Source organism: Chiloscyllium punctatum, chromosome 42 (assembly GCF_047496795.1).
Source record: "Chiloscyllium punctatum isolate Juve2018m chromosome 42, sChiPun1.3, whole genome shotgun sequence".
Lineage (NCBI taxonomy): Eukaryota > Metazoa > Chordata > Chondrichthyes > Orectolobiformes > Hemiscylliidae > Chiloscyllium > Chiloscyllium punctatum.
Genome location: NC_092780.1, coordinates 14099950 through 14124159, shown reverse-complemented (window position 1 = coordinate 14124159; position 24210 = coordinate 14099950). Strand labels below are relative to the sequence as shown.

Here is a 24210-nt window from a genome sequence, read left to right as displayed (position 1 = left end):
TTGTCACTAGGGGCTGTCTATTCAGAAAGAGGAGAAAGTGGGGACAGCTTGCAGTCCCTGTCATGGCCACTGCTGCCACTGGTGCTGTTGGGCCTACAGCTAAGTTGACCAATGAGGTTGACCAAAGCTCTCTGAGGTAGGACACCTGCCTGAGTGATGGATGGAGTTCTCATCTCCAGCCAATCAACATTTCTTGACAGTCATTGAGCTGCTGTGATTGGTGACTACATATTCCCCCCCCCCCTCCTCCCCACAACTCCTCCTAAACATGCCATCTGGAAAATCCCATCCATAGTTCAAGTCCTGTATCTGCAAGTAATTTTAATATTTGCTTTGCTTGGGGATTTTAATGTTAATGCAACAACAGGTGCAAGTGAAAAACATGGTATTAAATCAGATAAATTCAGTTGGCTACAAGGCCATAAGGTCACATCTACCTATTTATTTCTCTGGTGGAGTGACAAACTGGAAGGGGTCACAAAAAGGACAATACTTAAATGGAAGAGCAAGATAAATAAGGGTAAGCACAGACTCTTACATGTTTTCAATGTTTCAGGATGTCAGCTTGCTGCTAAAACAATGGGGATTGCAGTTCTCCATACAGCTGGGTTAGGTACAGTCTTGCAAAGCCACAATCATCAGTCAGGCACTGAGACTGGTGAAAGAAAAATAATCTGTTCTGGAACTGTCCCCAGGAGCAAAAGAAAATGATGGAGAGTGGGTGGCACACACAATTCCGACCTCTAATGGAAGGATCATTTCATTAATTTTGATTCAATGACAAGGCAGTGATGGAGACCATCTAGAATTTGCCTCCAGCTCATTGTTTTCACCTGTAGTCATTGCTGCTGCAACAATGCAACCCCTCCCCATCTTCCCCCCACCCCCTCATCCTCAACTCCAAAACAATCCATTTAATGGTTGGGTTACACGTTGATCTCACATTCATAACTGCCACCAACCTTCCAATCACAGTGTGATATATAGTCATCCCCACATTCACCTCATCTTCCTCAATTAAAAAAAACTCAAAGTATTCTCTTTCAGTGAGTTAGATGAGAAAAGAGAGTGAGTTATTGGATGGAGAATACGTACAAGTGATGGTGAAGATGGTGTAGTACAATGTCAGTGAAGAGACTTGACATATGTTTTACTTGAAGCCAATTCTAGACAACCTTGAAATATTACAGAGGATTGCCCATTTAGAACTCCAGCTTAGTTTTCCTCTGTTGCTAAGTCAATGGAGTGTAGACAACGATGAAAGATAATAGCCAAGACTGATCAAAACAAAATGGTATTAAAGTGCTATTGGATCAGAAATTCAACAAATGAGTGGGATGAAATCCTGTAAAGTACGAGGTTGTAAAGCCTGTGGTAGGTAACTAGGTGGAATTAGGAAGGACCAGGAACAGACAGGTCTCCAATCTAATACTCGAAAGGGAGTTATGGATGCCCCATTCCATCCTGACACCATCTCAATAGGCAACACTGCAGCAACATTAGACATCGTGTCTGATCTGTTTTGATGATAGTCACTCTATGATTTGCCCAGCTAACATAGCAAATAGGAGCAGGAGTAGGCTGTTTGGTCTGTTGAGCCCTGCTCTGCCAATCAATGTGATCATGACGTTGACTCGCCTCAATGTCATATTCCTGCTTTCTCTTCATACCCATCACTGCCTTTAATATCTAAGCATCTATCAGTTTCCTTCTTGAATAATTTAGTGACCAAACCTCTCCAGCTGTCTGTGGTAGAGACGTCTACAGGTTGACCACCCCCTCAGTGAAGAAATGTTTCCTCATCTCAGTCCTAGATGGCCTACACCATACCCTGAGACTGTGACTACTGATTCTAGAAACATTCTCCCTGTTTCTAGTCTGTCTAGCCCTGTGAGAAATTTATATGTTTGAATCAGATTCCCTCTCAGTGTCTGAAACTCTAGTCAATACAGGCCCTGTCAAACTGGTCTCTCTTCATACAACAATTCTGCCAGACTACCTGAGACAGCTCCGTGAAAGTTAGTGCTTCCAAATAAACCTGTTGGACTATAACCCAATGTTGTGTGATTTTTAACTTTGTGCACCCCAGTCCAACACCAGCTCCTTCACATCATACCCTCTATCAACCAAGGGAACCTTTTCTGCACTGCCTCTATGGCAAGTATGTCCTTTCTTAGGTACGGAGATAGGCAGATCAAAACGACACACAACACTCCTGGTGTGGTCTCACCAAACCTCTCTCTGTAGAGGTACAGTAAGCTACTTCTAAAGCCTGAGTATCTATTATACAAATACAGGGATGGGGTCTTAATGCTGATTTCTCAGTGCAAGTTGATCATTCAACTCAACACAGCAATCAGATGCCATCAGTTAAAAAGGGCAATGGTGCATGTTTGCCTACTCCCTGATACAGGAGCAAGGGGCTACCCTGATTGTCCTGGCCCTTGGTGGCTTGGGTGTGCAAGAAACCACAAAACTCCCCATCGCGGTGACAACAAACACTTAAACCCAGCTGCATGATCAGTAAGGTCAGTTCAGTAGCAAGAGTTTCACCGATTGATCCTACAGGATACAGGGGCATGCACTTTGGGTTCAGCTTGTACAGCTGGCATTAGCTGGAAATAGGAGCATTCACTGAGGGAGTGAGGGGTTTATGGTTCAGCAATATATCCTCCACAGTTAGCTGTATATACTGTACTTTATCATGGGTCCTGTGCTAAAGTAAGCAGTCTAGCACATCATGGAGATTACATCTGTGGCTCAGTGGGAACACGTTTACCTCTTGAGTCATAAAATTCACAAGGAGGCAATGGCCGAGTAGTATTATCGCTAGACTCTTGACCCAGGTAATGTCCTGAGGACCCGGACTTGAATCCTGCCATGGCAGATGATGGAATTTGAATTCAATAAATATCTGGAATCAAGAGTCTGTGATGACTAGGAATCCATTGTCGTTTGTTGGAAAAACCCATCAGGTTCACTAGCGTCCTCTGAGGAAAGAAACTGCTGTCCTTACCTGGTCTGGCCTACGTGTGACTCCAGACCCACAGTAACATGGTTGACTCTTAATAGCTGTCTGGGATGGGCAATAAATTCTGGTCGAGAGTGTGGCGCTGGAAAAGCGTGGCATCTGAGGAGCAGGAGAATCAACATTTCAGGCAAAAGCCCTGATGAAGGTCTCCAACATTACAGCTGCATGAAGCAACTTCCACTCACCAAATCCTCGCTCACTGATGGGTGGTTAAGGGTTCTACCACTATCAATTGTCCCAGGACCACACTACAGTCTTAGCTTAAACAGAGGCATAAGGGCTGCATTCCCTGAACTGAAATGAGAATAACTTGACATGAAGACAGCACTTGGCTGAGTGTGGGACAAAGGAATCCTAGGAAAATGGAGGTCAACAGGAATTAGTTGATACCATTCAGTGGCTAGAGTTGTACCTGGTGCAGTGGTAGTATCCCTACTTCTAAATTAGGAGGTTTGGGTTTCATGTTCCCACCTGCTCCAGAGGTGTGCCATAATTTCTCTGAACAGGTCGATTAGGAAAATATCGACTCGATGCAGAGTTGTTGTTGAAGGTCAATTGTCCTTGGACAATTCCTCAGGACAGCCTCCTGGCTCAGCCTCAGTAATCATTCACAGTGTTTGGAAATAATCAAGCAGGGTGGGCATTAGAGGGGAAATATTCAGAAATGGTTACAGGATGGAATGGGGGCGGTGAGCCTCTACTGATCAAATAGCTCTACTAATCCCTGACTTCCGTTTAAATCTCCCCGAAGGAAGCTTTTCAAAACCAATGAAGCAAGCCTGTGGAATATTAAATTACTCCTTTTATGTTGGCGGTCCCAGATCTTTGACAGGAGGGAAGTCACTACTCAGCTGACGTGCTGTTTTTCTCCTTTGATGTTTTGTGCAGTGCCTTGACAAATTCTCACATGTGTCACTGCTCTTTCGCTTCTCATGGTCATCCTTCATGTGTGTGCCTTGATCACTGAGTGTCAGGGTGCAAGCTGACTGCACACACTGTATCACAGACCAGACTGACTGCAGTCCAAAGACTTCCACATCTGTGCCCATTATAGGAAAAGGATTGATGGGTGACAATCCTCACATTCAAGATGGCATTGAACAATTATTTAGATAAAAATAATGTGCAATGCTTTGGGTGAAAGCCGGAGATAGGCACAAGGTAATGATGCTCATTTGAAGAGCCAGTATAGGTAGGATGGGCTGAATGCATTCCTCTGCTTCATAAAATGCCTATGAATCTGTGATCTCACTGGGGAGCAATGTCACCAACTGTATTGCACTTACTTGAGTGAGGTTTATAAAATGATGAGGGACATGACTAGATGGGGATTAGATTTGATTCCCTACAGTGTGGAAACAGGCCCTTCGGCCCAACAAGTCCACACTGACCCTCCGAAGAGAAACCCACCCCAACCCATTTCCCTCTGACTAATGCACCTAACACTATGGGCAATTTAGCATGGCCAATTCACATGACCTGCACATCTTTGGACTGTGGGAGGAAACCGGAGCACCCGGAGAAAACATGGATAGGGTAAATAGACAATGTCTTTTCTCTGGGGAGGGGGAGTCCAAAACTAGAGGGCACAGGTTTAGGGTGCGAGGGGAAAGATATAAAAAACACCTCAGGGGCAACTTTTTCATGTACAGGGTGTTACATGTATGGACTGAGCTACTGGAGGAAGTGGTGGAGGCTGGTACAATTGCAACATTTAAGAGGCACTTGGATGGATATATGAATAGGAAGGGTTTGGAGGGATATGGGCTGGATGCTGGCAGGTCGGACTAGACTGCGTTGGGATATCTGGTTGGCATGGACGGGTTGGACCGAAGGGGCCTGTTGACTCTATGACTGTATATGGTAATGGCATTACGTTACTGATCTGGCAATCTAGTGGAAACCAAAAGAACTGCGGATTCAGTACCGAGGAAGGCTTAGTGGACCCGAATTGTTAACTTTGATTTCTCTTCACAGATGCTGCCAGAGCTGCTGAGCTTTTCCAGCAACTTCTGCTTTTGTTAGTAACCCCGTGGCCCAGATTGATGATGTGGTGATATGACTGTAGATCCAATCGTGGCAGCTGAGGAGTTTAAATTCCTTTCATTAACTAAAAAGCTGGGATGGAAAGCTTTCATTATTCAGGTTGACCCATGAAACTACATGATCGTTGTAAAAAAACCCGTATGGTTCACTTACATTCTTTAGTGAAGGAAATCTGCTGTCCCTACTCGGTCTAGTTTACACGTGACTCCAGACCCACAGTAATGTGGCTGACTCTTAACCACCCTTTGAAACAGCTGAACAAGCCAAGTTGTATTCAAAAAGCTGGCCTCTGCAAATCCTTCTTAAGGACAACAAGCAAAGGGTAACGAATTCTGTTTTACCAGCAATGTCACATAATGTGGCTAAATTCATAAAGAGACACACTGACCAGGATGAGTTTCATTTAATTCATTCATGATATGAGGGTATCGCTGGTTAGGCCAGCATTTATTACCCATCTCTAATTGCCCACAGGGCAGTTAAAAATCAGCCACATTGCTGTCAGTCTGGAGTCACATGTAGGCCAGACCAGGTTAAGGATGGCAGTTTCTTTCCCAGATAGGTTTTTCCAAAAAATGACAATGGATTCAGGGTTATCATTAGACTCTTAATTCTGGATTTACAGAAAAAAAAGAATTCAAATTTCACCATCTGCCTCGGCAGGATTTGAACCTATCTCTGGATTAACAGTGTATCACTAGGCCATCATCTCCCCAGTTCATTTATCAAAGACTATGGACTAAAGCTGGGAGATTTCTGGTGTGATTTCAAGACTAATCCTGCAAGTCAGTGGACAGAAGTTACTCAATGAAACAGTTACAGTTCGTTTACGCATCCAGAAAAATAAACCCTTAAATTTAGTTTTGAATAATAACAGTGAATATAATTGCAGCCTTTGTAATTCCCCGAGGACCTCCAAAAGTACTTTCACACTAAGTTGAGTCATCCTCGATTATTACACATTTTGGATCTCACCACACACACTGTGCTGACCAACGTTATACGGGAAGTGAGTGCCATCTATTTATAATAGGAATGAGCAAATTGGTGACATTTATCAGTTCAAGAGAACTTTTGACCGATTTCTAGGAAGGCACTGGGAGTCCCAAGATGGACATCAAACCTCTGTGGTTGCTTTGACTGGGTTAACCAACGGATGCAACACCAGTCACAGGTTCATGTCTGCTCTGGATGCAAAATATTCTCAGTGCACATTGAAATGTGACTTCCTTTTGGGTTCTTCACACCCTTGCCCTACAGGTAATCATATTGAAATGACACTGATGATACTGAATTTGCCACAAATGAGTCCAGAACCAAAATTTTACATGAGACAGTTTAATCACTAGTCGCACCTGATCACAATTGTATTAAAATTGACATGACACTGTCTCACTCAATATTGAATACAGTATCTATTGGACTCGACCTTAGCAGCATGAATCAGCTGGGGTCATCAGTGACACTGACTAGTCACTGCTTTTTGAGGATTGAACACAATTATACTTAGAATGTTAAAAAGTTATACTTAGAATGTTAAACAAAAGCTGATCAAAATATAAAAACAGGGGGTGATAAGTATGGATATTCTTTATGCACCCCTTCTCTCCTTGTATATAGTTTCCACGCTGTTGGCAGCTGTCTGGTATCTTGCCCAGGTATTAATGCTTCAGGTCTGAGGCTAGATGGCAGCTGCTGTTTCCTGGATAGATCCCAGCACCTTGCAATGTTGTCTCCAGCAGAGGTCAGTGCTTTATCATTAGAAGCAGGAACGTTGAAGGATTTTTGCACCATCTCATCCAGGGTCACTCGAGGCCAGCATTTCTGTTCCCTCATCAGTCCCCCAAGCCTGATCAGTACAAGCCAATGTTTCCATCTGTAACCTTCCTAGCCTTTGTGTCCCAATAGTGTAACGTAGTGAGGCAGTGATCCATCTTAAACATTTACATTTTAAAAATAATATTTTCAGAATTTATTTTAATATAAAAAATGTCTAAACAGGTTTAAGATGGATGCAAAATTAACGTGAGTAATTTTGATTTTAATTCAATGTTTTGCACACCTACATAGATAATTTGAAATATGTATTTTACGTGAAATTCTTGCCATCTTTCCTCACCGGATATCTTCAATGGCCTCTCTCAGCTTCCTCTTCTCTTCTGCAACTTGCGGTGGATTCTTGTGGAGTTGTGAAGACTGGAGATGGTCATTGCCTGGCATTTGTGTGGCATTAATGTTACTTGTCACGTGTTAGCCCAAACCTGGATAATGTCCAGGTCCAACTGCGTTTTGACACAGACTGCTTCACTATCTGAGGAGTCACAAATGATGCTGAACATTGTGCAATCATTGGCAAATATTCTGACCTTATAATGGAGGGAAGGTTATTGATGAAGCAACTAACAAAGGCTGGGTCTACGGATGTTGTGCATGCAGATCAGGCAGTTCAATTGCAAGTAACAAGGCCCCATGAAATGTAAATAAACAATCAGGTCATTTATTTGGTGGCACTGGGTAAAGGGATAGCATTTCGACCTGTGGAAACTCTCTACTTTTACAGTGGTGTCCACCCAGGCAGATGAGGATCCAATTTAACATTCCAGCTGGAATATGACACCTCTGAAAATGCTGCACTCCCTCGGTGTTGTAAGAACCTAAGGCCATAAGACATAGGAGCTGAATTTAGGCCATTCAGCCCATTGAGTCTGCTCTTCCATTCAATCATGGCTGATAAATTTCTCAACCCCATTCTCCCACTTTCTCCTTTAACCCCTGATCCCATTGATGCTCAAGAACCTATTGATCTCCATCTTAAATATACTCAATGACCTGGCCTCCACAGCCCTCTGTGGCAATGAATTCACTGGTAGCAGTTTGGATGGTATGCTTACGCTTTGCTGTGGGACTCATCACACCCTTCTGACCTAGAGATAAGGAGTGCCATCAACCTTCAGGTGACTTCAGTTTAATCCCCTGAGCTGTTTATTTTTCGTTCAAGAGCTCACCAAAGCACCTGTTCAAAGGGAAAGCTGGTTTTGCATGTTTTTACATCCTATTTAAAATTGTATCATTGTCTCTCCTCACTTTTCCCACTGATATGAATCACTTTGTACCTCACTGCATTAAAGTTCATTGTCTGTGTATTTGTACATTGCACCACTGTTCTCTTGCTGCAGAATTCTTGGGCCTCATGAGGTCTGAGGTCAGCATCAATGGGGACAATTAACTCACCTCCTGACTACACAAAACCTGCCCATCACCTACAAAGCACAAGTCAGGAGTGTGATGGAATACTCCCCACTTGCGTGGATGGGTGCAGCTCCAACAACACTCAAAAAGATTAACACCATCCAGGACATAGCAGCCTACTTGATTTGCACCACATCCACAAGCATCCACTCCCTCCACCACTGACACTCAGTGACAGCAGTGTATGCTGTCCACAAGATGCACTGCAGTAACACACCAAAATTCCTTAAACAGCACCTTCCAAACCCATGACCACTTCCATCTAGAAAGTTAAGGGCAGTAGATTCATGGGAACAGAACCACCTGCAAGCTTCCCTCCATGCTCCTCACCATCCTGACTTAGAAATATGTTGCAGTTCCTTCACCGTCGCTGGGTCAAAATCCTGGAACTCCCACCCTAATGGCAGGTGGACTATCGCTGTTCAAGAAGGCAGCACACTCCCCACTTCGTCAAAGACAACAGAAGATGAATAATAAATGCCGACTCAGCCAGTGACGCCCAGATCCCATCAGAGAATAAACGGAAAAGACTAAATGGGCAGGAGGGGATGGTGCCAGGTCTCCATGCCCTACATATCCCTCTGCGCCAGCCTTGGTGCCTTTATAGTAACAACCTCCATTGGGCGACCTGGCTGTTTTTCCCATTTTGGTTACCATTTTACAAAGGTAGAAGAGAGGGCTTCTGATTGATCTTTCTGTTTCAGGAGTCCGTCTGCCGCCCCCAATTGGACTGGGAACCTATCTTCTTGCCACTGAAGAGGTTAGCGTGGTCAAAATCCCAAACACTGACCACTTCACCTTGGCAGTGGGCAGGATACCAAAAATAGTCCTGTCTCCAGTTTCCTGACTCTAAGGTGAGAATTCAGATTGAAATCTGTTAATTGTTGCCTGATTGTTTGATACGTTTCCAAGTTTCTTGTCACTTTCAAATTTTGAAGCAATTCCCTATACACTCAAGTCCAGGTTTTCTATGTCCATCCAGAACATTGTCAGTTGAACACTAGTCCCCACTGGGTACCACTGTATCAAGGTCTGATATCCAACATTCAGCACTTTTGGGCTGGAGTTTGGAACTTCCTTTATTTTGGACATGGGATCTGTTATCTGATCTGACATCAAACTAGCAAACTGCTTATACCCGCTTTGGAGCTTGGTACAGGCCTTTGGAAAATTTCAGGTCTTTTGGGCAGGTGTTGAAAGTTGGGGTGGTCTAGAAAACGCGGTTGAGTGACCAGGAAGGGAGGGTAGTGATCAGAAATTGGGGCAATTGGTAGCTAAGTGGAGCCCATATTTTTAAAGCACCCCTTCACTTTCTGCACAAATGTACATGTTTACCTTCTCTGCTCGGTGCTGGTAGTGGTCCCTTGAAAATGTAAAATAAAACAACTGCAGGTGCTGTAAATTTGAAACAAAAATATAAAGTGCTGGAGAAACACAGCCGGTCTGCAGCATTTGTAGATAGAGAAACAGTGCTAATGTTTTGAGTGCAGTGACCATTCATCAGGGCAAAAGAAGAACCTTTAAAGACTGTTACTCAAATTGCATGTTGCCCTTGACAACTGCATTCAGAACAAATCAATTGTATACAGAGAGGGAGAGAAAATGAGGACTGCAGATGCGGGAGATCAGAGTCAAAACGTGTGGCACTGGAAAAACACAGCAGATCAGGCAGCATCAGGAATGATGAAGGACATATGCCCAAAACTTTGACTCTCCTGTTCCTCGGATGCATACAGAGAGGGCACAGTATACAATAGGGATTTGGCCTTTTATTGAGAGATGTAAGTACAGTTGTGACTGTTTGAGGCACAGGCCCTGGAGTCTCTTTCGTGTCTGGTAGCAATATTACATGTGGTCATCTGCCTCGGAATGTGTGTGAATTACTGTAAACAGGTAAATCATCACTGATTAACCGAGATTTAAAAATGTTATTTCTTGGAAAATTTAGGTTTTCAGACAGCTAGATTTGGGATATGCCTGTATTTTCTTCCTGAGTGCTAAACCGTTGACCAATAATCATTGCCATCTGTCACTCCACCAGTTTAATACATGGCAGATCTGATTTCCTTCCCATCCTTATTCAATTCCAAGAGCTACCATGGTGGGATTTGAATGCATGTACCTAAAAGATTTAGCCTGGTCCAACTGGATGACTAAACCAGTAACATTACCACTTCAATACCATCTCCCAACAAAACCCAGTGGAACTTTAATTTCATGGGTTTCAGTTTGGTGAGAAACTACGTGGTAATGTATTAAATGCCTTTTGAAGGGACATACACAAAACATCAACCACACTACCCCCTCCAACCCTTTCTGTGACCTCCTTGATTCATAACAAAGAGATCCAGACTGGCTTTCATTTGTTAAGGTGGAAGAGACAGAAAATTGCCTATCTCTGAATCACTCTTGGTGTAATGGAAGAACCTCCTCACACAGCTTGTAGGTTCTTCATTGTAAATCTGTTTTCAAGTTCCATTTGATGTTATTGCCAACATATGTTGTTCCTCTCTTCCTATTCAAACTATCCCAGAGAATTGGATGAATTGATATCTGGAACAGACTACATTAAACCACAGTGGGGTTGGATAAGGACCCACTGGAAATAAGGAGGACAACATCAATGGAAGTAGCAACTTAAACCATGAGGCATAATTACAGGAAAGACTCCTTTAAATCACAATATAATGAAAATCATCAAGTCTTTTCAGTAGCTGAGAGGGAGAAGAAATTCAAGAAGGATATTTCAAACAGAAATCATAAATGTCTATAGCATACAGAACAGACCTTGCCAATGACAAGTGGGAACTTTTTTTCAGTGAAATTGATGTGAGCTCTCTAGAAACTTCAGATTATTTCTCAGGCTAGTTTACGCTTGAGAGAGCTTTTGACTCAGGTTTCTCATTCACAATATAATGGATTCATTGAAAGGATCCAATGGGTTCAATCTGCAAATAAAACCCAATCCTTAATTAAAACAGCACTCAGTATTTTCCTGACTGTAAGTTTTGTCAGTGCCTGCAATGGTATTTCTGATGAAGGGCTTTTGCCCGAAACGTCAATTTTCCTGCTCCTCGGATGCTGCCTGACCTGCTGTGCTTTTCCAGCACCACACTCTTGGCTACAATGGTATTTGTTAAGTGAGGATAAGAGATCACACAATCTAGGGTAGTATTTCCTGGTATTAGAAAGGTAATATGATCGAAGTTTTCCAAATATTAAGGGGAACAGTTGCGTAGATGGGGAAAAAGTTCCATTGGCTGCAGAGTGTGTGATTAAGACCATTATATGAAGGAGCAGAAGTTGGCCATTTGGCCCATCAAGTATGCTTCACCATTCAACGAGATCATGGCTGATCTGATCATCCTCAACTGTCCTTTTCCTGCCATATCCTCATTACCCTTGATTCCAAGGGCCGAGTCTAAAAATTAAAGATAAACATTTTAGGAGTGAATTTTGGAAACCCTTCCACACAAAAAAAGGGGAGATGTTTGGAGCTCTCTTTTGAAAATAGTTATTGATGTTAGATCATTGTTAATTTTAACATCAAAATTGAAAGACTTTTGCTTTCCAATGTTTGTCAGGGATACAGGGCGAAGGCAGGTAAATGGAGTTCGGTCACAGATTAGTCACAATCTCATTGAATGGTTGAACGGGTTGGAGGGGTTATATGTTCTTTTACTGGGTTGAAAGCCCTAAAATGTGAAAAGGATGTTTTGCAATTTTAGTGAACATGATTATATCACTCAAGAAGCTCCATGGAGACTTTGTGTACAATGGATTGCTCTCAAGTGTAGTGACAAGCTATGGGCAAATACAACAACAAACTTACAAACGACAAGACCCAGTAAAAAGCAATGAAGTCCGTTTTCAGTTTGTCTGGTGAGAGAGGAATATTGTTAAAGAAACTGACAGTATGTAACTACCCTTGTTCAGCGAGTCATCAGGCTACCGAATGTTCTACCTCGGAGTGTGGTGGAGGCAGGTTCAGTTCAGCCATGCCCAGAGGGCATTGGATGAGTATTTGGATAAAAATACGTTTTGGGGAGAAAAGTGGGAGATTGGCACTCAGTAATGGTGCTTATTTAATGAACCGATGCAGGTATGTTGGGCCAAATGGCCTCCTTCTGCACTATAACACTTAATATGCTGCAGGATCCACCTAACCAGACCTTGGCTGAATGTCTCTCTTGAGGATTTCCCTTCCATTTGAGATTTTGTTGGAAGTATCCAAGCTGTTCATTTGTAACTTCCATCAAAGTTATGAACCAGGAACATAACTGAGCCAGCTACACAAATACTGTGACAGAAGAGCAGGTCAGTGACTCGGAATTCTGCAGGAAGTTATTCACTTCCGACTTTCCAAAGCCTGTCCATTGTCTACAAGGCGCAAGTCAGGAATGAGATGGAATACTTCCCACCTGCCTGGACATGTGCAGCTCCAAAAACCCTCAGTAAGCTCAACACAAGCTAAGGCAATAAAACCCAATTGACATGCACCCTATCCAACACCTTCAACATTCATTCCCTCACCACCATTGATGCACAATGGCAGCAGTGTATCCCATCTACAAGATGCACTACAGCTAGTTACCCAGGCTCCTTTGAAAGCACCTGACATACCTGTGACCTCTCACTGGGTCAAAACTCTGGAATACTCTCCATAAAGTCACTCTACATATATCAACACCACATGGTCTGCAGTGGTTCAAAAAGGTAGCTCACTACAATCTTCTCTGGGGCAATTAGGGATGGGCAGTAAATGCTGGTCCTGCTATCACTCCTCATCTTCCAAGAATGAACATTGCATGCCTGAATTAGAATCCCTACAGTGTGGAAACAGGCCCTTCGGCCCAACAAGTCTGCACCAACCCTCCTAAGAGTATCCCACCCAAATCCATTCCCCAACATTTACCCCTGACTAATGCACCTAACCTACACATCCCTGAACACTATGGGCAATTTAACATGGCCAATTCACCTGACCTGCACATCTTTGGACTGTGGGAGGAAACCGGAGCACCCGGAGGAAACCCACATAGACATGGGGAGAATGTGCAAACTCCAAACAGACAGTTGTCGAAGGCTGGAATCAAACCTGGGTCCCTGGCGCTATGAGACGGCAATGCTAACCACTGAGCTTCCGTGCTGTCCCATTAGGTTGGTTGATCTATGTTATGAGGTCACTTTCAAAGGGAATTGCTTTCTTTCACAAAACTCGACTACTCTTAGTCATCCCTGGCAATAGCAATGCTACTGTCTTAGTCCATCCAGGAAATCTGTGACTCTATAGCCCACCCTGCACAGTTTACTCTTCCTTTCTGAAACTTAGCAGTGACAGTACCTGACATGCTGGTGGATTTCATTGAGGATTGACTGTTCTTCCGTCTTCTCTTTCCATTAGGCCATCTGCAATGGAAAAACGAGAGTTTAACACAACTCAGTCCTCACACCTCTCTAAACCAATTAGGCTCTTAGACTCAGTCAAGAAACGAACATGGTGGCAGCAAACTACCCCAGCTACCAGTTGCTGCTGATTGGCATTGCCACAAAAGCACCATTCTGGGCCAACCTCACACATAGTCAGGACGACATGCTCATCAAAATAACACGAGCAAAATTCCAATTTTGTTGTTTCAATCTCTTAGATTTTTATTACTGTTTTGTGATTATAAACTTGAGATTCTGATTGTTAGTAATGAGTAGTATTGATGCACATTGAATAACCAAGAAGCTGATGTCCAAATGGTGTTAATCCTTGATTATTAATGCAGAAACACAGGTAACGCTATTCAAATCATGCCAGCACCCGACCCATATCCCTCCAAACCCTTCCTATTCATATACACATCCAAATGCCTCTTAAATGTTGCAATTGTACCAGCCTCCACCACTTCCTCTGACAGCTCATTCCATACACGTACCACCCTCTGCATGAAAATGTTGCCCCTTAGGTCTCTTTTATATCTTTCCCCTCTCACCCTAAACCTATGCCCTCTAGTTCTGGACTCCCCGACCCCAGGGAAAAGACTTTGTCTATTAATCCTATCCATGCCCCTCATAATTTTGTAAACCTCGATAAGGTCACCCCTCAGCCTCCGACGCTCCAGGGAAAACAGCTCCAGCCTGTTCAGCCTCTCCCTGTAGCTCAGATCCTTCAACCCTGGCAACATCCTTGTAAATCTTTTCTGAACCTTTTCAAGTTTCACAGCATCTTTCCGATAGGAAGGAGACCAGAATTGCACGCAATATTCCAATAGTGGCCTAACCAATGTCATGTACAGCTGCAACATGACCTCCCAACTCCTGCACTCAATACTCTGTCCAATAAAGGAAAGCATACCAAATGCCTTCTTCACTATCCTATCTACCTGTGACTCCACTTTCAAAGAGCTATGAACCTGCACTCCAAAGTCTCTTTGTTCAGCAACACTCTCTAGGACCTTACCATTAAATGTATAAGTCCTGCTAAGATTTGCTTTCCCAAAATGCAGCACCTTGCATTTATCTGAATTAAACTCCATCTGCCACTTCTCAGCCCATTGGCCCATCTGGTCCAGATCCTGTTGTAATCTGATATAACCCTCTTTGCTATCCAGGACACCTCCAATTTTGGTGTAATCTGCAAACTTACTAACTGTACCTCTTATGCTCGCATCCAAATCATTTATGTAAATGACAAAAAGCAGTGGGCCCAGCACCGATCCTTGTGGCACTCCACTGGTCATAGGCCTCCAGTCTGAAAAACAACCCTTCACCGCCACCCTCTGTCTTCTACCTTTGAGCCAGTTCTGTATCCAAATGGCTAGTTCTCCCTGTATTCCGTGAGATCTAATCTTGCTAATCAGTCTCTAATGGGGAACCTTGTCGAACGCCTTACTGAAGTCCATATAGATCACATCTACTGCTCTGCCCTCATCAATCCTCTTTGTTACTTCTTCAAAAAACTCAATCAAGTTTGTGAGACATGATTTCCCACGCACAAAGCCATGTTGACTATCCTGAATCAGTCCTTGCCTTTCCAAATACACATACATCCTGTCCCTCAGGATTCCCTTCAACAACTCGCCCACCACCGAGGTCAGGCTCGCTGGTCTATAGTTCCCTGGCTTGTCCTTACCACCCTTCTTAAACAGTGGCACCACATTAAACAACCTGCAGTCTTCCGGCACCTCACCTGTGACTATCGATGACACAAATATCTCAGCAAGAGGCCCAGCAATCACTTCTCTAGCTTCCCACAGAGTTCTCAGATACACCTGATCAGGTCCTGGGGATTTATCCACCTTTAACCATTTCAAGACATCCAGCCCTACCTCCTCTGTAATCTGGACATTTTGCAAGATGTCACCAACTATTTCCCTACAGTCTATATCTTCCATATCCTTTTCCACAGTAAATACGGATGCAAAATATTCATTTAGTAGCTCCCCCATTTTCTGTGGCTGCACACAAATGCCACCTTGCTGATCTTTGAGGGGCCCTATTCTCTTCCTAGTTACTCTTTGTCCTTAATATATTTGTAAAAACCCTTTGGATTCTCCTTAATTCTATTTGCTAAAGCTATCTCATGTCCCCATTTTGCCCTCCTGATTTCCCTCTTAAGTAATACTCCTACTTTCTTTATACTCTTCTAAGGATTCATTCGATCTATCCTGTCTGTACCTGACATATGCTTCCTTATTTTTCTTAACCAAACCCTCAATTTCTTTAGTCATCCAGCATTCCCTATACCTACCAGCTTTTCCTTTCACCCTGACAGGAATATACTTTCTCTGGATTCTTGTTATCTTACTTCTGAAGGCTTCCAATTTTCCAGCCGTCCCTTTACCTGTGAACATCTGCCTCAAATCAGCTCATTCCTGAAGAAGGGCTTATGCCCGAAACGTCGATTCTCCTGTTCCTTGGATGCTGCCTGACCTGCTGCGCTTTTCCAGCAACACATTTTCAGCTCTGATCTCCAGCATCTGCAGTCCTCACTTTCTTTTCGAAAGTTCTTGCCTAATACCATCAAAATTGGCCTTTCTCCAATTTAGAACTTCAACTTTTAAATCTGGTCTATCCTTTTCCATCACTATTTTAAAACAAATAGAATTATGGTCGCTGGCCCCAAAGTGCTCCTCCACTGACACCTCAGTCACCTGCCCTGCCTTATTTCCCAAGAGTAGGTCAAGTTTTGCACCTTCTCTAGTAGGTACATCCACATACTGAATCAGAAAATTGTCTTGTACACAATTAAGAAATTCCTCTCCATCTAAACCTTAAACACTATGGCAGTCCCGGTCGATGTTTGGAAAGTTAAAATCCCTTACCATAACTATCCTATTATCCTTACAGATAGCTGAGATCTCCTTACAAGTTTGTTTCTCAATTTCCCTCTGACTATTGGGGGGGTCTATAATACAATCCCAATAAGGTGATCATCCCTTTCTTATTTCTCAGTTCCACCCAAATAACTTCCCTGGATGTATTTCCAGGAATATCCTCCCTCAGCACAGCTGTAATGCTATCCCTTATCAAAAATGTCACTCCTCCTCTCTTGCCTCCCTTTCTATCCTGCATTTGTATCCTGGAACATTAAGCTGCCAGTCCTGCCCATTCCTGAGCCATGTTTCTGTAATTGCTATGATATCCCAGTCCCATGTTGCTAACCATGCCCTGAGTTAATCTGCCTTCCCTGTTAGGCCCCTTGCATTGAAACAAATGCAGTTTACTTTATTAGTCCTACCTTGTCCCTGCCTGCCCTGACTGTTTGACTCACTTCTGTTCTCAGCTGTACCTGTCTCAGATCGATCTCTTTCCTCACTATCTCCCTGGGTTCCCCGCCCCCACCTTACTATTTAAATCCTCCCATCAGTTCTAGCAAATTTCCTTGCCAGTATATTAGTCCCCTTCTAATTTAGGTGCAATCTGTTCTTCTTGTACAGGTCACGTCTACCCCAAAAGAGATTCCAATGATCCAAAAATGTGAATCCTTCTCCCATACACCAGCTCTTCAGCCTTGCATTCATCTGCTCTATTCTCCTATTCCTGCCCTCACTAGCTCGTAGCACTGGGAGTAATCCAGATATTACTACCCTTGAGGACCTCCTTTTTAAATTTCCACCTAACTCTCTGTAATCTCCCTTCAGAATCTCAACGTTTTCCCTTCCAATGTCGTCGGTTCCAATGTGGACAATGACCTCCTGCTCGCCCCTCTCCCCGTGAGAACATTCTGCACCCTGTCTGAGACATCCCTGACCCTGGCACCAGGGAAACAACACACCATTCTGCTTTTTCTCTTCTGGCCACAGAAACATCTGTCTGTACCTCGGACTACAGAATCCCCGAACACAATTGATCTCTTGGAAGTCGATATACCACTTGTTGCATTAGAGCCAGTCTCAATACCAGAAACTTGGCTGTTTGTGCTAAGTTCCCCTGAGAATCCATCACCCCCTACATTTTCCAAAACAGCATACCTGTTTGAAATGGGTATATCCACAAAAGACTCCAGCACTAGCTGCCTACCTCTCTTACCCTTCCTGGAGTTAACCCATCTATGTGACTGTATCTGAGACTTTCCCCCTTCCTATAACTGCCATCCATCATATACTGTTGCTGTTGCAAGTTCCTCATCGCTCCTATCTGTCTCTCCAACCGATCCACTCGATCTGATAAGATTTGCATCCAACAGCATTTATGGCAGATATAATCCGCAGTAACCCTTCAACTCTCTTTAAACTCCCACATCTGACAAGAAGTACATATCACTGCAAAGGCCATTTTTGCTTCTTCACAATCTACAGACCCAGAAAATAACACCGTCTTATTCCTCTACAAGCACTGTCCCAGGTTAAGTTAATAGCTATGGCTTATATTTTAAGTTTAATTAAGAGACTTATCTCCAAAAACATATAATCAAGAAAGAATCCACTATACTATACTACTGCAGCCTTTCTCTTGGACAGACTTAAAACTACAATTAACTTCTCTGATTCTGTGCTGTGAACTTCACCCAGCAGTTCCTCCAAGATTAGTTGTGAATTTCACTGTTTGTTAATTTCCCCAGATGCACTCCGATGTCCACCATTGATAATGATCAAATAAATAAATAATGTGGTAGGTAAAATTGGTGAGGCCACTTTTAGAATACCATGTACAATTCTGGTTGCCCTTCTACAGGAAGGATGCTGTTGAACCTGAGAGGGTACAGAAAAGATTTACAAGGATGTTGCCAGGACTGGAGGATTTGAGCTATAGGGGGAGGCTGAATAGGCCGGGGCTGTTTTCCCTGGAGCGTTGGAGGCTGAATTGAATTGAATTTATTGTCACGTGTACTGAGGCACAGTGAAAAGCTTTGTCTTGCAGCAATACAGGCAGATTACAGAGTTAAGTAGCAGAGGTAGTAAATAACAGGTAAACAGCGGCAAAAACAAAAACACAGGGACAAGCAAATGTTGAGTTTGAGAGTCCATTCGGTATTCTAGCAACAGGAGGGTAGAAACTGTTTCAAAACCGGCTGGGGCATGTGTTCAGGCTTCTGTACCTTCTCCCCGATGATAGAGATTGTAGAAAAACATTGCCAGGGTGGGATGGATCTTTGAGAATACTGGCAGCCTTTCTTTGACAGCGGGCCTGGTAGATGGATTCTATAGATGGGAGGTTAGGCCTTTGTGATTGTCTGGGCCGGGTTCACCACTCTCTGTAACTGACTCCGATCTTGAATGGTGCAGCCGCCATACCAGGTAGTGATACATCCAGACAGAATGCTCTCGACGGCGCACCTATGAAAGTTGGTAAGGGTATTCGCCCTGGGGGGAGACTTTATTGAGTTTTCTAAAATCATGAGGGGCATGGATAGAGTAAATAGCCAAGGCTTTTTCCTAAGGTGGAGGTGTCCAAAACTAGAGGGCACAGATTTAAGGTGAGATGGGAAAGATTACCCTGAGGGATAACATTTTTCAGAGAGAGTGGTGTGTTTATGGAATGAGCTGCCACAGGAAGAGGTAGAGGCTGGTACAATTGCAATATTTAAAAGGCATCTGGATGTGTACAGGAATAGGAAGGGCTTGGAGGGACATGGGCCAAATGCTGACAAATGGGACTGGGTCAGAATGGGATATCTGGCCAGCATGGACAAGTTGGACCGAAGGGTCTGTTACTATGCTGTATGACTCTATCTGTACAGAGCTGCGAATTACAATCAGGTTTAGCATCACATCAATAAAAATAAATTGCTATTGCTGGTTTCACAAGTCAGGGAGTGAGGTGTTCAAACATGCTCTCCATATGTTGATAATTTAATTCAGTGTTTTAAAAAACAACTCACTGGATTTAAAGGTATAGTATAATTTACAGAAATCTCAAAACCTGTTAATATATTTTTGCTCCTTATTTAAATAATTGTTGTCAGTACTTTTCCTTTCTCCTATAATTGAAGTCTTGAGTTAAGAGGCAAAAAGGGAGGTGCAGTGAAAGGAGGTTTCACACCAGCGATTTTATATTTTAGATGTGGCTGGACTACAGTGTCATTGTGTTTGAGTATCTCTTTCACCTGTGCATGCAGTCCCCAGACTCAGCAAACGTTTTCCATTTAACTGCAGCAATGCCACTCAGTTCCCAGGTCCCAACCATCACTCGGCAAACTATGACAGCAAACTCGTCATCTAATAAGGTTTTGAGATCAAAGCTCCAGGAATATGTCCATCTGGAGTTGGAAACCCCACTCAACCATACAACAAATTAAGGGGAGAGGATACACTGATGATTCCTCTTTAAGAAGTGACTTCAGAAAATAAAAGTAAAATCTAACTACTATGCTCAATTTACTTATTGTAAGTTCATGGTTCATTTCTTCAACCCTTTAGGAGATAAACTTCTTATCTTCTTCATAGCTTTATTAAAATTCAGTTTTAATTACAAATCCCTGCTGCTGGGCAGCTTTCCACTGTTTAATCCCGTTACTTTCCTCTCTCCACACATTGTGCACACTGGCGACCATGGACAAATTACTCATTTGATTCGTTCTGACAGTCTTTGCCTGAAGTCGACAGGGAAATGATCTTTTTGAGTTGAGCAAACATAAAAGTCCTTATTTTCAGATCAAGAAGAAATGCACCTAACTTTGGGAGGGAAATCTTAAAGGTCACTGCAGGAATATTAGCCAGAAAATTAATGAATGTTGATTTGAACATATTGGCTTAGTGCCATGTCTGTAGATGCTGGAAGAATATTTCAACCATGATACACAAGTCAGGGAGTGAGGTGCTCTAACATTCTATCTGTTGATCATTCAATTCAGTGTTTAAAAAAATACTCAAATACTCATTAGATTTAAAGGAATAGTACAATTTGGAAAAAATCTCAAAACCCTGTAAATATATTTTTGCTCCTTAATAATGCTTACTTGAACAGTTTTTGTCAGTATTTTTTCTTTCTGCTATAACTTAAGTCTTGTTTATTTCGGAAGGATAGGCTGATAATGATTCAGAAGTCCATCATCTACATCGCAGGGAAAGGCAATAAAATTAAATTGGAGAAAGTGAGGACTGCAGATGATGGAGATCAGAGTCGAGAGTGTGTGGTGCTGGAAAAGCACAGCCGGTCAGGCAGTATCCGAGGAGCAGGAGAATCCACGTTTTGGGCATAAGCCCTTCATCAGGAATTCAAGATGAAGGGCTTATGCCTGAAACGTCTATTCTCCTGCTCCTCAGATGCTGCCTGACCAGCTGTGCTTTTCCAGCACCACACTCTCAAATAAAAATAAATGGTCAATTCTTTGTACGGAGCTTTTTCAGTTTTGCTGAAAAAGACACATTTTGTCAAAGGTATCTGAGTTGCATCTGTTAGGACAATCGTAAGAAATACCAAAGGAAAAGAAAAAAACAATATGTATACTGTATGAAAGGAGAGATCTGATTTGTTGGTAAAAGGATTCTGATTGGTAGAGGTATTCCCATGGAGAATGAACCATTTAATGATAACTGACAGTTAATTGCCTATTTTAATTTAATTTTGAGCAAGACAAGTTTTGGTTAAAGCATTGTCCTGAAAAATAAACCACAGGGTGGCTGTTACTTTCTTTGTTGAGTTGAAACAGATGCAGTGGGTGGACACATTCTTTCTGATTATAAAGATCAGGGCCCTGCAATTCATATATGTAGTGTCCAGTACACACAATAACAATTGGCATGCATGAACTAAGTCTACAGCCATGAACAAGTATATTGGAGTTGCTAATGACAACTACAACTTGTGTGTTATAACAACTTCCTCCACCCACCACGCCCCCCCATACATACTTGCTCCGAGTCTCAGGTCTACATGTCTACATTAAACCTGCAATCTTCAAGTGGGAGTTGGAGGTCACCAACAGAAAGATATATTTAATCAGAAATACTTAACTGAATCTGGTGTATAGTGTTAAATTGTTCTGTGTTTGATTATGTGGGTCTGCTTACGATTGATGCTCATCGTGCTCAACTGGATAAATCTGGATAGTACATTGGGATGCTTAAAGGTGGCAAAACAAATAGAAGGGAGACCTTGTGGCACAGTGAGTAGTGTTTTTGCCTCTAAGCCAGGAGCTTTGCATTTGAGTCCTATCCCCAGACTTGATTGTTGAGTATTCTCAGGATAGGGCAAGGATCAAACTACAAACCTTTCCAATGTGGGACAATAGTAGAGTTAAAAGTGGGGAAGGATTCCTGTTCAGTCAGACGACGGAGATAAACTGGAGTCTCTGACATTGCTATCCGTAGACTAGGCTGCAACATGCAGGTAAAAAAATACTGCTTGTTGCCATAGCAACTTTGACTCCCTCAGTAAAGTGCTGCCCACCTAAACGAGAAGTGGAGGTTGGTGTTACACATCCAATCTTCATGTAGATTTTTAGTTTAGGTATGGTAAACAACAAAATTAAAAGCCAATCATGATTTTGAACAAGGCTTTTAGTTTTACACAGGGTAGCCTCTCTCACAATAACATTGTGCCATTAATACATGTCAGGAATCAGATTCAGAGATTTTCCTTACACCTGTGTCACCATTCTGAATGACATAGCATAAAAACATGCAATTTTATAAAAAAAGAATATGTGTATTACGCTTATCAATCCGGTTCTCCCAGATCAGCAATACAAAATGGATGAATTGTTGAAACATAAATGAGCAGAGAATACTTAAATCACTCTCTCCCCTAGTTTGATGAATGGTGCTGTACTGAGAATCATTGGGTTCCATCTGAAACCATGTCAGATCATGGAATCCTTACAGTGTGGAAGCAGACCTTTCAGCCCATACAACCTCTCTGAAGAGCATCCCATGCAGACCCAAGCCCTATCTTATCCCTGTAACCCTGTATATACCCATGGCTGGTACACTTACCCTGCACACAATGGGGAATTTAGCATGGCCAAGCCACCTCACCTACACATCTTTAGATTGTCGGAGGAAACCAGAGCATCAGAGGAAGCGCGCACAGACACAGGGAAAATGTGCAAACTCCACGCAGTCTGAAATTAAACCTGGGTGCCTGGTGCTGCGAGGCAGCAGTGCTAACCACTGAGCCACCATGCCACCCCAAGAGCTTCTTCTACCTTAAGGCACTCTTTAATGTCTATTTTGTTGGGGTGGTGTGTGTGTGTGTGTGTGTGTGTCTCAGTGACTAACTGGTTGTGAATTCTACTCACAAGAGTGGAATTCCAGAGGCCATGAGAATCTTGGCTTCCAGCTGCACACCTTGAGAAAGTACCACCTACTGAAAGCTGCTGGCTAATCACAGGCTGGTCCCTCCTGTATATGTAACGGTGCCACAGCGGAGATGGTGACTGGTGCTGCAATGACTTGAGGCCTGGTGTGGTCTCTGCATCCTGGGTCGCGGGTGAGTGATTTAGGGGGTAAGCAGAAAGAACACCCACAGCCCCATGCCCCGATGCTGGGTCCTTTCATCAGAGAATGATCAGTAACGTCCTCCCCCCACCCTCACACTGCCCCCTGTCCCAGGAGCCTGAATGGCAAAGCTGAATGCACAAATTCTCATCATGGACTGCCGTGGAAAGGTGACTGGAAGATGAGAGGGTGCTCATTTGCCACATTCCCACGTGATTAAAAATCATATCCTCATCAACCCGCCATGAAGAGGGTGCAATATTCCGTTCCTCAGTCCTGAGGGACGTGTCTTTTGAATCAGATTAAATGGGTGTCCTGACTTCCCTCTCACAAGTCCATAGGTGACTCCATTGGCATACCCTAAGGAAGTGCAGGGGAATTCTACCTGGAGACCTGTCCTATATTTATCATTAAACCATGATTGAATGTATGGTTGTGGCAATTCGTTCTGCACAAATTGGTTGCCAAGATTTTGACATTACAAGAGACTTCACTTTGGAGGGGAGATCTGGTGGTGTAGCGAGTAACATCACTGAATCCAGCTGTAAACTCTCATTGTAAGTCCCACTCAAGAAGCCAATGGCCTGAAGAAGCTTCTGGAAATGAATGAAACCTATTACAGATAGGGAAGGACACCACTTGGACTGGGACAACACATCCATCCTAGGACAAGCCAAACAGAGACATGCATGAGAACTCCTAGAAGCATGGTATTCCAACCAGAACTCTATCAACAAGCACATCGAGTTAGACCCTATCTACTACCCCCTGAGAAAAAGAACAGGAACCGACATCATCAAAGGAGATGACATCACCACAGGAAATGGCATCACCAACCCAAAGAGACCCAAACATTTAAACAAAAAGTAGAAATCATCAGCAGTGCTTTGTCCGGAGGCCCACTGAAGATGTTACCTACTAGGGTGACGAAACATCTGGAAATGAACCTTCCAGCTCAGCGAGCAAACCTACATCCAGAACCTCAACCTGATCCACAATCTTCTCAAAACTCGC

At 43.1% G+C, this 24210-nt stretch overlaps 1 protein-coding gene across 5 annotated transcripts in view; it reads right to left on the bottom strand.

Annotated features, from left to right (window-relative positions):
- LOC140465746 (thyroid hormone receptor alpha-like) overlaps positions 1-24210 on the bottom strand; it is a 360010-nt gene that overhangs the window by 41536 nt on the left and 294264 nt on the right. For 4 of the 5 annotated variants that reach the window (XM_072561443.1, XM_072561446.1, XM_072561444.1 and 1 more), the window contains one exon: positions 13671-13735. In XM_072561443.1, coding sequence (XP_072417544.1) covers positions 13671-13735 — 65 coding nt within the window. Of the gene's footprint in view, positions 1-11660; positions 11748-13670; positions 13736-24210 lie in introns of all 5 variants that reach the window. The other variant, XM_072561447.1, reaches the window with a different exon arrangement.